Below are 15,051 nucleotides of genomic sequence, written 5' to 3'. Positions count from 1 at the left end.
AACCAAACATGAGCTCTTCCTGCCCCTTTACATCCCACTGGAGTGGCACCATCAAGGCTGCTCTGAGAAAATTCCCTTTAACATGTTGGCATATCACTGTCCACGCTACACTCAAGCTTGACAACTTAAACGTGTCATTTCTATGCATCCCGTAAACTCTTCAGATCTCCCTTTCCACGTTTATACAGTGGCAACAGAACCAACCACCTGCCCATGGGGCCATGGTATAGGTTTAATACAATACGTATGAAAGCAAGTGTGCCATGTGCACTTTAGTCATCTTTTATTGTCATATCTTAAGAAATTCTGACCTCATTACCACTGATTTGGTTCATAGCAATATGATTTATTCTTTGGGGGCCCAGACAAAGGGATGCTCTAACACCTTTTCCATTACTGATATATTCTCCATGGGAATTTGCCTCCTTCTATGGAACTTTAACTAACATGAAAGGATTACTAAGCAAAGGGAAATAGGCCCTCAGCAGGACAACTTCACCAGACCTTGGGTATCTCCAGTCATGAGAATCCTGTCCTTGTTGGGATTTCCACTCAACAATCTAGTGAGTTCATCTAAAAATGCCTAGATAGAAAGAAACACAGTTACTGACCACAACAATGTTCTTTAGGAGCATTAATCCAATTCTCTGGGACACTAAGCCTCAGACATCAAATAGGAACAATAGTTTGCGATAGATTTTCTCCTTATTTCACAGACTTTTTAATTAATGTGTTGTGATTCAACCTAGGAATGTTCTCAATAAATACCAGTGTGGAAGACCACACTTCTATCTTAAATTCCTGAGAATAACTAAGAACTCAGAAAACAAAATTACATTTGATACCTTCTTAAGTGCCAATATTAGAAAGTTATACCAATTGCCCTTACAGTGAGGTAATAATAACTACTTCTACAACCAGTTTTGAGGTTTGTTTTGTGCTGGAATCTTCAAACACATCCTCTCTTAATTCTTATGACTCTGAGAGGTATTACTGTCATGTCCTTTATACATAATAAAACCAAGATTCAAAGAGGTTACTTCACTCAACCTTTAAATGGCAAAGCCAAGATTCAAACTTAACTGAACCTTTCTTTTTTTGTATTCTTATCTATTGTTTGCATTTTTGTTATGAGTAAGCACAATTCATATAAAATCAATAGGACTTTTTCAAGGGTGAAGAATAGATTTTGGCCAGCCAGCTAAGGAGCACTTCTTAAGGAACGGCACTTTGCAAAGGCCGTGCTAGTGGTAAGTACTTGGTAAGTGTGCTTTGACTGCGTGCTTCTCCCCTACTAAATATGGTATGATATTTCTAGCTTTAGAACCTCATACACTGGTATATACTGGCTATATTCTATCAAAATAAGTAAATTCTTGAGGCTTCTTGCATCTGACTTCTTCTCAATAAATAAAGTCATGACTTAGCTTTCATTTAGTCATTGTTAAAGTGTCTGGCCTACTTTTATGCCAATAACATTTTATTTATTTCTAAGAATATATTTATTATAAATTATCTTGTCTTTTGACAAACTGTCTAGGACTGTATGTGTTATCAGTATTACCTCATAGTTAAGCCATGTGACAGCCCCATCAGCAACCAACACTTATGAGCAAAGAAATAGAAAATGCTGTTATTTATAGATCTACAAAGACATCAGACTGCACTTAGGTTTTCTTGTCAGAATGACAGGAAGAGATATGTAACCATACCTGACGGCTTTCATCATCATCTAGATGTACCAGAAAGTGAACTTCTTGTAAGGTTTTCAACCACGCACTGCTACTAAATTTCAACACTGCTGAAAGGATTAATTCAGCAAATATATCTTTGGGAAAACCCAAATTTCCTGTTCCAATCATGGGAAATGTGATTGATGAAAAAGATAGCTGTTCTATAGTCGTCAAACATTTCTTGATTATATTCGTCATGATCTGAAATGTATGAAATACATTTATGTAAGTTAGGGCTCAAGCTGGTGGAAAACAGAAAGAACTGTAGCTCCAGCAACCCTGACTAGGCCCTCTCTGTTATTGTTGGCTTGGGAATCAGGAAGGGGGGCTGAGAAGAAGGGAGAGGAATTCCCAGAGACACTTAAACTCATGCAGGAGGGGAAATGTCCAACAGCATGGAAATGGTTTCATAAACAGTGGTATCTCATTGTGGTGAAAATTGATTTTTACAAAGATTTTTAAACAATATGGGGGAGTGTTCATGTTATGTTAAAAGAAAAAGCAAGATTATAAATGTTTGGAAGGAAATCTCACCTAAAAATAAATATGCATAAAATTGAAGGAAATACAGTAAAGTGTTAATCAAAGTTATCTTTAGGTGGCTGGATTATGATTTTTATTTTTGTACTTTTTGTATTTTCTGCGATGTACATATATTACTTTTTATTCTGAAAAAATACGTTGGGAGTTAAACTAGGTGGAGTAGAGGTGAAAATTAAGTCATCAAAGAAGGGCACTGACCCTTATTCATTCTATACTGCAGCTCTGACTGCATCTCTTAGTTATATTGAAAGTTGATCACACTAAGATAATCTTCAGACACCATTGCTGGAGAATTCCTATGATTGTTACTACTTTTAAAGGTTGATTGCTCTGAAGTAAGTGGTAGTTGTGATGGGCTCCTCATGGAAGGTAACAAAGCTTTCAATAAATAAACAGAGTTAAATAAATGCTAAGGTTTCTCAACCTGAGCCACATAATTCTTTGTTGTGGGGCCTGGTATATGCCTTGCAGGAGATTTAGCAGCATCCCTGGCCTCTACCTATTAGCTACCAGTAGCAGTTGTAACAAGCCCAATGTCCCCCAACCCCAAGATAAATTCACTTTGGTTGAGAGCCACAGATCTATACCATGCCAGAAGATTACCAACATTATCAAATGAAATGGAGAGCTAAGGACTTTTTCTACCTGCTGAGAAGATCCAGCTCCATTATTCCAATCTGGAGCCACAACATGGAGCACAGCTTTGCAGTCCAGATTGCAGCCACTTGTCATGAATATGCTGCCCACTTTCTCCTTTGTTTCCTGTCTGGTGGCATTTAGCTCTTTCTGGAGCATGGGGCCAGCTTTCTGCAAAAGAGCCTGAGAGAGTGATCCTCTTCCAAGCTGAAGATCCGTGGGAACGGTGTTGACAATGACATCGGCCTTAAGGAAAACAGCAACAATTTGTTAGAGATTGAATCAATAAATAATTATTGAGCTCTTATGACTTGCTAAGTATTGTGGGGTACTATATATCAGATATGTTGTGCCTCCTACATTGCCCTGTTAGCCCTACCCTCAGGGAGCTCACAATCTGTTGTTAGTACTTAGACACCATAATGAGATGAGCCACAAAACTTAAAATTAAGGAAATATATTACCCACTACCATCAAGTCAACATGTTATGAGTCAGAGTAGAGTTAGGAAAATAACTAAAACAGACCAGAGATGGAGTGAGACAGAAAAAAACGAAAGTGAGAGTAAAAGGCAGAGGCAGAAAGAAAAACATAGTGAGACAAGGAAGAAAACAAAGGTTGAAAGAAGCTGAGGAAAAGAAAGAATTGCTTTTAGGCTGGCAGGAACTGAGTAACTGTTTTGACTTTACTAGAATGGGCCCATCTGAAGGGGGGTTCTGGTCAGTCTTAAAGGCCTTGACAAAGGAAGGTCACTGGGGTGAAGGTAGGCAGTGTCCATTCAGGCATGTCCAGAGGCACTGAGTTCTCTAATGTCTGTACGGAGGCCACCTCTTTGGTGAGATGGGGTCATTGCCTGACACTAATAGATATTAGATATTCAATTCATCTCATCGTGTTTATTCCAATTTTGTGTTCAAATTTGGAGGGAGAATGCTATGATCATGTGGATTTTGAGTATTCTGGTTCCTTGGGGAGCTCTTCCTCATTGTAAATTAAAAGGTGTTCTATGTCTCTGGGCCACATGACAGTTCTATTTCTCACACTAAGTTAATAAACAGCATTCGTGGGTTCACCTCAATCTTATATGAGGTTAGTTAACATAACTAATGTCCAGGCCCAACAAGCTCCCTGCAGGGGGACAAGAGTGAGCGGGTCTTCCCAAAAAGTCTACATCCAGTCCACTTTCATCTCACCCCCACTTGTAGGCTCACTCTCTACCTCTGATTCCTACACAGTTTGTGGAAGCAATAGAACAACATGTAGAAAATAAAATAGCTTTAATGTTTAAGTCAGTTCAAGATATAAAAAATATTTATGTGAAATATACAATTATTAATTGTTATAGAATTTCAAAAAAGAGATGTATTATTTAGATTGGATTGTTTTGTAAAGCCTTTACAAAGAGGATAAGGAATATAACTGGGACAGGTAGAAAGAAGGCAGGAAAGTCTTCTATGTGGATTGCTAGCTAAGAAAAGGAGTAGAGTTGAGGAAAGTCAGAGAGTTAGCCAATTTGGCTAGAGGAAAGTTTCAATGGTGAGAGACAGGGCTGGAAAGAGATTTGGGGCCAGGTGGTAGAAAACTCTGAAAATCCACATTTTTCTGGACTTTATCCTATAGGCAGTAGGGAGAACCTGATGAAATAATGTTTTTGGAAAATGCATCAAACAGCAATGTAGAGGACAGATTGGAGGGTGAAAAGCTAAAGGCAAGGAGGCAAGGCCAGTACTAAGGGAATGAAATGGAGGGGGTGTGTATAAGAGACATTGTAGAAAGAGGCTTGGAAACTAACCAGACAAGGAAAGTTTGAGAGGGTTCCAAAATTTTCACAGCATCAACCAATGGTGAGTTTAGGTACTCTGCTGTGAGTTAACAAGGAATTAACAATCGATTTAACAGACTGCATAGTGGAAAGACCACGGTTCCCTTGACTATAAGATAAGGGTAAATAATATGTCTCTCAGTTAGATTGTAGTAGTAACTGGGTGAGGTGAAATTTAAAGTGGTCAATTTTAAGTGAATAACGATAATAACTATAATTTTCTGAGTCTTTACTAAGTGCCAAGAAGGTACTAAGTGCTTTTATATGAACTATTTTATTTACACCTCACAAAAATGTTAATATCGTCATCATCCATACTTATAGATAAGGACACTGAGGCACAAAGGAGATATTAACCAAGATTAATGGCTGATCAGTGGTAGAGTGGTATTTGAACACTATTCATACTGGCTTTAACCACTGCACTATGCCAATTCCTAGAGTGATAAAGAAACTTTGTGTACTTTTATGTCATTTGGTTCTTTTCTGGTCTGATTATATTCACCAAGCAATCTCATAATAGTCATCTACAGAGCTCACTATTACCATTAGCCATGGCAATTATCTCTCTCATTACAGATTAAATAATTACAATTCCATTTTACAAATGAGTCTCTTGAGTTTGATTAGTGTCGGATCAAGTCTGGGTAAAATGAGAAGATTCAACTTCTTAACCAGCAGATCTGAGGACAAAGTCCTGAAGCCATGTGACAAAGGAGTCTAAGGATTCTATTCTAGACAACATGAAGAAAGGGGCTAGCTGCCTCCCCTCTGCTGTGTTATTAGCTGCTGCAAAAGCAAAGAATATTTCCTGTGGCTCACAATCCATGAGTCTCTAAATTTCTCAGAAGGGTTCTCTACCCGTTGTTCTCAAATGTGTGCCATCTGAAGCTCAATATCAAGTGTCAAAATGGTGGGGGCTATACAATCCCAAAGAAGACTCCAAATCAATAATAATCCTCAGACCTAGCAACATATTAGAATCACCTGGAATGCTCTCAAAAGCTACTGACACTTAGAACACACACCTGACCAATTAAAATCAGGATCTCTAGGGGTGGGGACTGGACATTGGTAGTTTTAAAAGATTTCCAGGTGACTCTGAATTGCAGCCAGGATTGAGTTGCATAGATGTCAACTATAGATGGAGCGCCAAGGCCTGCTAACCTTGGTGATTCCAAGGAAAAGGAAGCAGTAGGAGGAGAAGGGCAGGCAAGAGCCTAGCTGAGCATTTAGTACCTATACTGGTCAATTTTCCCCCTCCTCGTTCCTATCGTGTCTCAGAAAATGTTCAGGCGGGAGCGACAGGGTGTGTTTGTGAAGGGTGATGATATAATGTGATACACAAGTGTTTTCACCATCAATGCTGATGGAACAGGAGAAGAAGACAGAATTGGGTTGAGAGTAGGTCAAGATAATTTATTCAAAAATGAAAGAGGTGGCTTTGCACAACCTGTTTTGTGGTTAAACTTGGATCTCTCCACATAAGCATAGGTAGAAGAATATAGAAGATGGTAAGTATAGCACTGCATGAGCCTCAGGAGGGTTTAATGTCTCAAATTTATATGATCTTAATGGTTGACATTTAATCACAGAACCAGTTAATAAGACCGTATCATAGACTTACTAAATAGTACCACTTACACAGAAATATGAAACATCTCCTCTTATCAACACGAGGTTCAGACCTTCTTTGGTTTGGGTTGAGGCTAGAACATTTCCGATCGAAAGGCGATCTTTCCAGCTGCCTGACTGTGAAGAAAACAGTAAACTGCATTACCAGGTGATTCCACCTGAAGACTTTCCTCATAGGTATGCAAACAAAAAATAACTATTGGATTTCACAGACTTCTCTAACTCAATTTATAATCAGCCATAAGATTCCAAAGCAAGTAATTTATTATCACGGTGTTTGAGTACTGATTGTACTTAATACCCCAGCTGACAATGAGCTCTTTTACTTGTTCCCTCAAGAATGCTAGCCCAGCAGACCTGGTCCATTTACTCTGGCTCTTACTATTTAAGGGCCCCTCAGTCATATAGCCAACTGTATTTCCTGCAGACTTTCTCTATGTAGTGCCAAAGTCTGCTTTGCTTGCCAGTGTGGCAGAGGAAGCAGAGAGGAAGTGGAGGTAAACTAAGTGGCCATCCCTTGTCCTCATTCACCGATTGTCAGGAGCTGGTGTAAAATTATCCCAGCAGCCTTGCCTCCCAGATAGGACTCACACTGATTTCCCCAGTGGGATTAAGTGGTAACAGATGTGATAACACACCCCATCAGTGTCCTTGACTCTCCTATTTAAATCACTTGTGCTTGAATTTGTCTCAGGTCCTCTTCTGGGGAAACCCATAGCAAGACACACTCTGTAGTTCTCCATAATAATGCATTATTAGTTTGACTAGTAATCAGTCATACAATTTTAAAATTTAAAGAGTCAACACAGACCATGCAGCACAGAAGCTTCATTCTCCTCAAAGGGAAACTGGTGTGCAAAGAGACGAAGCTACTTGCTCAAACTACTAGCTAATGAAAGACACAGTTCTTGAATCTGCTCTTCACAGAAGAGGAACTGCATGCTGAAAACATGTCACATGTCACCTTTCCCCACCACCCCTTGCACCTGTGACAGACACTATTCACTGGTAGCAGCACTCTTTTTCAATCAACCCAGATACGGTCTCAAAATCTTTCTCAACAGAGAGCTCAGGCAACAGCTATCAATCATTTGGTCAGTAGTAACCCATGTAATGAAGTGGATTTCCCATGTCGAATCTAACTCAAAAAGGATATGAATTTCTTTGCTTCAAACAGTCTTGGAGAATTTTTTATACTCTAGTTTCTGTAACAAACAGAAAACTGCAGACAGGCTGGGAATGGGCTTCTGGAGCAACCCTCTTCACTTGCTAGGGACTGTCTTCTTCACTCTGCATTCTCCTTTGATGGTGAAAGATTTGTCAATTTATCTCCCACACTCAACATTCTTTGGGTATAGACTCTTTCAAAGCACTGATGTGAAGCTTAGAACACCTTCCTGGAGAACCAGCCACATTCTCTGTCACAATGTTTTGGCTGCTCTTTAGTTGTATTACAGTTCTTTCCACATCCTCCAAACAACCTATTATTATGACCATCTCTTTGAACATATCAATCAAAATCCTATCATCCTCTATGCTCTTTTTTATGTACCCCCAGACCGTGTTGGCTTCACATTCAATTTGGTGACAATATTTAGACATGATATGAGAAAATTGTTTTAGAAACATCTCCTTTCCAGGTCTTGATGACATTGACCTTTGTTCTTCCTTGAGTGAACTGGGTGGCTACAGACCTGAGTGTTACCTCTAGCTCCTTACAGCTGACTTGGGGCCATGATACCTCATAGTAGTCCCTTCCCTTTTAGAAGTTCTCATTCCAATCAGGTGATGCTTTCTCTGTAAGATTCTTCCACATGAGAGGATCCAAGGCCACCAAAAATGGTGCCAGCAACTTTCTCAAGGGCTTCTCCCTTCCATGCAAGGCTGTGTCCAAAGACACATAATAGGGAAACACAAAGATGGGCCTTTCATCGAAGGCAAGCTTTTTGGACAAGTAGGTGTCCACCACTAAAAAATGAAAAATGAGAGGTAGACATTTTTCAGACAAAATGGCACAAGAAGAAATCTTGATACTAATGAGACTCTGAAATATGGTGTGTCTACTCCCTAAAATGGCACCATTGTCAAGCAGCTCACTGAAAAATGAGACATTCATGACTGCAACGGAGCTGATCCTCACCTAATGAAACATATCCATTCCATTCATGGTCCCTTTGCAGTGAAGTTTTATAAAATTAATCTGATTTTCCCATTGACATTCATTATAATATTGGAGAAGTGATTTTTTTCTGAAAAATCTGGCCCTTACAGATTCAACAAATACAAACAATGATACATGAGCAATTCAAAATAACCTGACAGAAGTTAAACGAATACCATTTTTAAAGGATATTATAAAATGCAACCAACAGGGAGGCTTATGAGGGGGCTTTTGGAAATTCATCTGTTTCATCCACTTCCATTTCATTCACTTTACTCTTCAAAAAAGTATTACTTTTGCACTGCGGCCTTCCAAGTCAGCAATTTTTAGGGAGAGAGAAACACTTCAGTGTTAGTTTTACATCTGATTTGACATTTGAAATGCTCTGGTTTTTATGTTACTTGCTGCTGTTTTAAATACTTTGGAAAAATAGATTTTACTCATTGCCTTATTTTTAGAAATATTATAGTTAAACAGTATGCTTTGTAAAGTCCAATCTACTCACCAGATCACAGGAAAACAATCATAACAAACATGACAATAAATGATGGTGCCCAAGCACTGACATGAATTAATAGAGCTACAACTTGTTACTGAAAAGAAAGAAGTTTCTGTGACTGCATAATGAAAGGGCAATCTACAGAGATAACCAAAGTTAAAAAATGCTGCAGGTTCACCAAAAAGACTGAGTATGACAGATATTGATAGACTTTATAAGGAGAATAGAGACTTCCATTTTTTATTGTTTTGAACCCTTGATAGAGGGCCAATTTTATTGTGAACTTAAAACTGCTCTAAAAAATAAAGGTGGTATAGGGGAATACTCTGTATCGTCTGCTCAGCTTCGTGTGAACTTAAAACTGCTCTAAAAATAGTCTCTTTAAAAATGCATATTAAAGTAATAATTACAGAACTAAACATTTCTAAATTAAGAATAGATAATATGACAAGAATACAATAGACATTCCAAACATAAACCTTAATCTATCAAAAAGTTTAACATATGAAATATTAAGAGGAACAAGAAAATGAAGAGATAAATTGTAACTTAATAAATATTGTTGGGAAGTTAATTTTCATCATGAAGAAAATTAGACATCAATTCGCATCAATTCGTACTTCATAATAAACACCCAAACACAATAATAGTAACCCCTAGTAAGTCAAAAATATTACCTTTACACACCCCAATGGGAGTAGAATGCAAGTTCTATATCTATTTAACTAATTGTACAAAGGTGAAAAAATTTCAACTAATGAAACAAGATATACAGATAGCAATTTAAATGGAGTCACATAAAAACCATAACAATAAAAATTAAAAGAAATCTATAACCTAGCAGATACTCAAGAAATGCAGGTTGACAAATTAATGCAGTGGCACATAGGTCGGTAAAATTTCTAAATTTCCAGAACGAAATGAGTAGACATGGATGCATGAAATGGCCACCTTTGTTCTTCGTTAGAACATCTCTACACCATCTCAAGATGTCAGCTGTCTGTAATTTAATTTATAAATTTAATGAAATCCTAATGAAAATTCCAATGAATTTTTTTGACACTGAACATAAATCAGAAGTCAGTCCTGAAGTTCATGGGGAAAGACAAGCAAATAAGAACAGTTAAGAGAACACTGGCCCTGGCTGGCGTAGCTCAGTGGATTGAGTGTGGGCTGTGAACCAAAGTGTCACAGGTTCAATTCCCAGTCAGGGTACATGCCTGGGTTGCAGGCCATGACCCCCAGCAACTGCACATTGATGTTTCTCTCTCTCTATCTCCCTCCCTTCCCTCTCTAAACATAAATAAATAAAATCTAAAAATAAAAGAGAACACTGAAGAGGAAAAGTTCTGTTAGGGGGACCAGCTCTGGTGTTTATATACACAACATCCCCTGACATTACAATACAGGACAAAGTCTCTTTGCAACAGATGAATAAGCAGATCAGTGGAACAGAAGTTCCAGAAACAGCCAAATGACACAGGAAAACATGGTGTATGATCATGGTTGTATCTCAAGTTACTGAGGCAGTGGTAATCTTTTAAATAAACCCAACTAATGAAACAGAAATGGAGCTCTACACGTAGGGATTTAAATGGATTCGCCTAATTGGGTGTATGACAACGGGACACCCACTCAGAAGAAAGATTAGATTAGACCCATTCCTCACACCATATACAAAAATAAGTTCCAAATGTACCAGAGATCTAAATATTTTTTAAGTATAGAAAAAAGCATGGGGCATGATAACCTGGGTGCAGGAGAAAACTTCTAAAAATATGACTAGGGTCCAGATGTAATGAAACAAAAGACTGGTAAATTTTACTACATAAAAAAAAAGTTTGTGTGTGGGGAAAAAACTACCATAAGCAAGCTCAAAAGACAAATGACAAACAGAAAGGAAATACTCATAACATATATCAAAGATACAGGACCAATATTCCTAATTCACAACGAACTTTTTAAAATTTCAGGGGGACATGCTCAGACATTCTACAGAAAACATGCCCTGCCCTCTGCTCTCTTCTGGGACGAGTCAGGGTGGTAAGCGCCTCCGGAGAAGAGGGTGTTGAGGGACGTAGGGTCTCTGCTCAGCCCTGAGCTGCAAAATGTCCCGCTTGTACCGGGCGCGAGGTGGGTCAGCTCTGTCGCCCCCTCCTCACCCTCCCACTGCCGGAGCCCCTCACCATCCTCCTCGAGGAAGAGCGCCAGGAAGCCGGGTTGCCCGGTTCCTAGCAGACTTCAGGCTACCGCCCTCCGGATCTCTTCTGAGGCTCTGGGGCTCTTCGGGCTCTGAAAGTACTCCTGCAACTTGGTGTGCAAGCTCGACCCGGCAGCGGGCGGGCTGGGAGGACGGTGCGGGCTTTGGGTCCCGGGACTGTCAGTCACATCAGCAGCGGGGAGCCGGGGGCAGAGGTCCTCAGCTCCATCCACCCCCGCTGCGGGCCTGCCCCACCCAGCAGGCTGGGAAAAGCCTAGAGCTTTCCCTTTCGTTTTTATGAAAACAGCTTCTGCCTTAGGTTGCAATCTTGATTTGGCAAACAACAGCTGCCTCGGGTTTGTGTCACCCTTTTGGGACAGAGGCTGCCGTCAGACAACTTCTAGGTCTAAGTCCTGGACTTTATAGTTTATCAGTCGAGTAACGTCAGTCAATGGCATCTGTACAATGGGTGTAGCCACAACAACTCCATATTATTGTAAGGATTAAAGAGATAAAGTCTGTAGAGTGTGTAGCATTTTTGTTTTTAAATCATTATTCTCAGAGATCTAGCCCCTGGGTAAGGCCTGCCCTTGGGATCCTGAATTGCTGGGGGGGGGGTGGGGGGGGGTGGCACACAGGAGTAGCAGGAGGTCCTGTCCACAGGGGACTGGCTGGTTCTGCCCCACTGGAGACCTACGGCTCCTGCGCTTCTGTGCAGGCCAGTGCCAGAGCCACCACTCAGCACTGCAGGCAGCCCTGCTGTCCGGCACCTGGGCCAAGCAGCCCCCATGCTTCTTCACGCCCCATGGCAAGTGGGTGCTGGTGGCTGCTCACACCCTGATGTCTGTTGGGGACACCCTGGGCTGGCTGACAGCCTCCAGCCCTCACCAACACAGATCAGGGCTGCAGGTGCAGCACTGGGCCAGGCACTGTGAGCTACTGTGCTCGCCGTCAAGGGGGCTGCCCTGGGCTACCCCTCCCGGACTTCAGCCCCAGAGATGGTGCAGTGTGTGACACAGCAGGCAGGGTAGGCCCTGAAACTTGCCCCTCTGCTCACCAGCCTGGCCCCCTGAGGACCTCTTGGACCTTTTCTGCCCTCCTCTGCCCTCCCCCTGCTTGCCAAAGTCCCCTTCCAGGCCTTGGGCAGCTGGAGGGCTCTGTTCTAGGGACTAGGAGAGGTGGCAGTGTCTTCCCTCATTCCTGGACCTTCCAGTCATCTCAGTCTCTCACAGAGGCATCTCTTCCCTCTTCCACAGCTCTTTGTATGAACCATTTTGTATACATTATTTTTATTAATATTATTTCCTGCTTTGTCAGGGACAGGTGCCAGGGGGAGGAACTGAGCTCTTCCTCCTCTCTCAGCCTGGGGTGGAGGTACTTTGCCACTCACTGCCCTGCCATCTTCCTCTGGGAGAATCGTGGAATCACTGAAGGCACATCTTCAGAGGAGTGATGAGATCAGAGCTACTTTTTTCAAAAGATAGTTTGCAGTGGGAGGAGGAAGAGAGTTGGGGACAGAGAGAGTTTTTAGTGGGTATTTTAATCATTTTGGTGACAGAACTCTGAACATGTCAACTGGGTAGTGAGATTTAAAGTGAAGGAGAGGCAGGACTGGTGGTGATGGACAGACATGCAGGACACGAGGGAAAAGCCAAAGGTGCCACTAAGATGACACTTGAATGTACTGTAATTGTAATACATTCTACATTGTCTGTTGTTTTCCCAGGAAATAAAACTAAGTTCCCTGCTCTTTAAAATAAAGCATTTCAACAATATGATTTCTGCAGTCTTTTTCAACTCCTATGCCAAGCAAATAAAGCTGTGGAGAAAACCTGCTGTGTCTTTTCACAGCTCTTTGTGAAGTAGTAGCCGGGGTGGTAACCCATGGCATTGTACCCTGTCGCATTTTAGCTGACCTCACTTCTCGTTTTGTTTGTCCCTACCTGCACTGACCTGGGCTTGCACTTCCCAAACAAGGTGTTAACTTCCGGATTTTTTTTCTAAGGCTCTGTGTTTAAAGGACTCAGATCTCTTATCAATAGAAAAGAAAATAGTGCTGAACCCCCATATGGAAATCAAAGCAAACCCAGTACTACACCATAAGATCAATGTAAAGAAGTACCACTAAGGTTTGATTTTTCTCCTAATGACTGCTTTGATGCTATCTGTGATGTTGGGATTTATAAAAAAAATACATTTGGTCTTTGTCCCAGTTTGTGTGGCACAGATCTCCTAAGACCCTTGGAATTTCCTGAAGGCCGAGAGCATAAAGCTGTGTTTTTATGTTAATGAGGTGACTCATATTAAGGAGGTGACTACAGATGGGGCCTGGTTGCCAGAGGAAGCAACTATGTTGTGATTAGAGGGTTGACACTTTCAGCCCCACTATCTGACCTATGGGGAGGAGGGAGGAGCTGGAAATTAAGTTAAATCACCAATGGCCAATAATTTACTCAACAATGCCTGTGTATCGAAGTCTCCATCAAACCACAAAAGGACGGGGTTCAGAGAGCTTCTACATTGGTGACAAGTGAAGGTGCTGGCAGAGTGGCACTCTCCATGCCCTTTCCCTGAGCATCTCTTTCATCTGGTTGGTTATTCCTGAGTTATATCTTTGTTTTTATCCTCACCCGAGGACACGCTTATTGATTTTTAGAGAGAGGGGAAGGGCGGGAAAGAGAGGAGAGAAACATCTATTGAAAGGATAAAGCATGTGCTGTTTGCTCTGGTGTCTCCATTTGCCAAGCAGGCCTATGACCTTGATAAACATGACTGCTATTTTCCTCTTTTGAGTTTATGGCCCCAGGACTGGAAATTATTGGAAAGCAACAACAAAGCGTGACTAACCTCCCCCACAGAGGAAGGCAAAAGTTAACATTGGAGCAAACTGCAGCTTTTGCAAAACCAACTGAAACCTCCTGTGTTAAAACACCCCCAACAGCCCAGGGGCCACACAACAGCAACCCCCCCCCCACCCTTTTATAATCCAGTTGTGATCCAATAAAAGCTCAAAGCCCCCACCTTTTGAAGCTAACACATCTCTCCACACTATGCCCCTTTCCAGTCTTGGAAAGTCAATAAAAAGCTTTGCGTTCTGCATTTTCTTCTCTTTGTGAATTCTTTCATAGCCCACCTCATTGACCACCCTTAACATCTATGCATGAGAGAAACATAAGACTAGTTGCCTTCCATATGTGCTCTGACTGGGGCCAAACCCACAACCCAGGCACATGCCCTGACCGGGAATCAAACCCACGACTTTTTGGCATACAGGACGACATTCCAACCGAGACACACACCCCAGGGCCCCAAGTCATGTCCTTTTGTAATACTCAGATAATCTAGTGAGTAAATTGGTTCCCTGAATTCTGGGTGTTGCTCTAGGAAATTACAAGGAGAGTATCATGGGAACCTAAGATCTATAGCTATTCCCCAGAGGCCCAGGTAACAACCAGGGTTTATTATTGCCATCTGAAGTACAGGGCAGTCTTATGGGACAGAGCCCTTAACCTGGGGAATCTGATATTTTCTCCTGGTAGATAGTGTCAGAATTGAGTTGAACTGTGGGACATTTTGCTGGTGTCAGAAAATTGCTTGGATGTGTGTGTGTGTGTGGGGGGGGGAACCCACACATTGGATCTGGGTGCAGAAGCTTACTATCTTTAGGAAAACATCAAATACCTCAATATTATTTTCAATTATCTTTTTCTTTGGAGAGAAGGGTGCCCTGATTTGCTGGTGCCCAGTGAGCCACCTGGGTATTCTAGCACCAACATTGGAAAAGGTGAAACAAATTCTAGGGGCAAGAAGGGGGCAGGTATA

General features: G+C 41.3%; 1 protein-coding gene across 2 annotated transcripts in view; it reads right to left on the bottom strand.

Annotated features, from left to right (window-relative positions):
- The window catches only part of PARP15 (poly(ADP-ribose) polymerase family member 15), a 29,027-nt gene extending 17,449 nt beyond the window's left edge, over positions 1–11,578 (bottom strand). The window contains exons 1-5 of one of the 2 annotated variants that reach the window (XM_045852029.1): positions 11,216–11,578; positions 6,379–6,482; positions 2,922–3,158; positions 1,713–1,934; positions 505–583 (exon numbers count right to left, since the gene is read on the bottom strand). In XM_045852029.1, coding sequence (XP_045707985.1) covers positions 505–583; positions 1,713–1,934; positions 2,922–3,071 — 451 coding nt within the window. In that variant the 5' untranslated portion in view covers positions 3,072–3,158; positions 6,379–6,482; positions 11,216–11,578. Of the gene's footprint in view, positions 1–504; positions 584–1,712; positions 1,935–2,921; positions 3,159–6,378; positions 6,487–11,215 lie in introns of both variants that reach the window. The other variant, XM_045852028.1, reaches the window with a different exon arrangement.
- Positions 11,579–15,051: the final 3,473 nt, after the last annotated feature.

This window comes from Phyllostomus hastatus, unplaced genomic scaffold (genome assembly GCF_019186645.2).
Source record: "Phyllostomus hastatus isolate PE091 unplaced genomic scaffold, TTU_PhHast_1.1 phas_contig_86, whole genome shotgun sequence".
NCBI lineage: Eukaryota > Metazoa > Chordata > Mammalia > Chiroptera > Phyllostomidae > Phyllostomus > Phyllostomus hastatus.
This window is presented reverse-complemented; position numbering and strand designations above follow the sequence as displayed.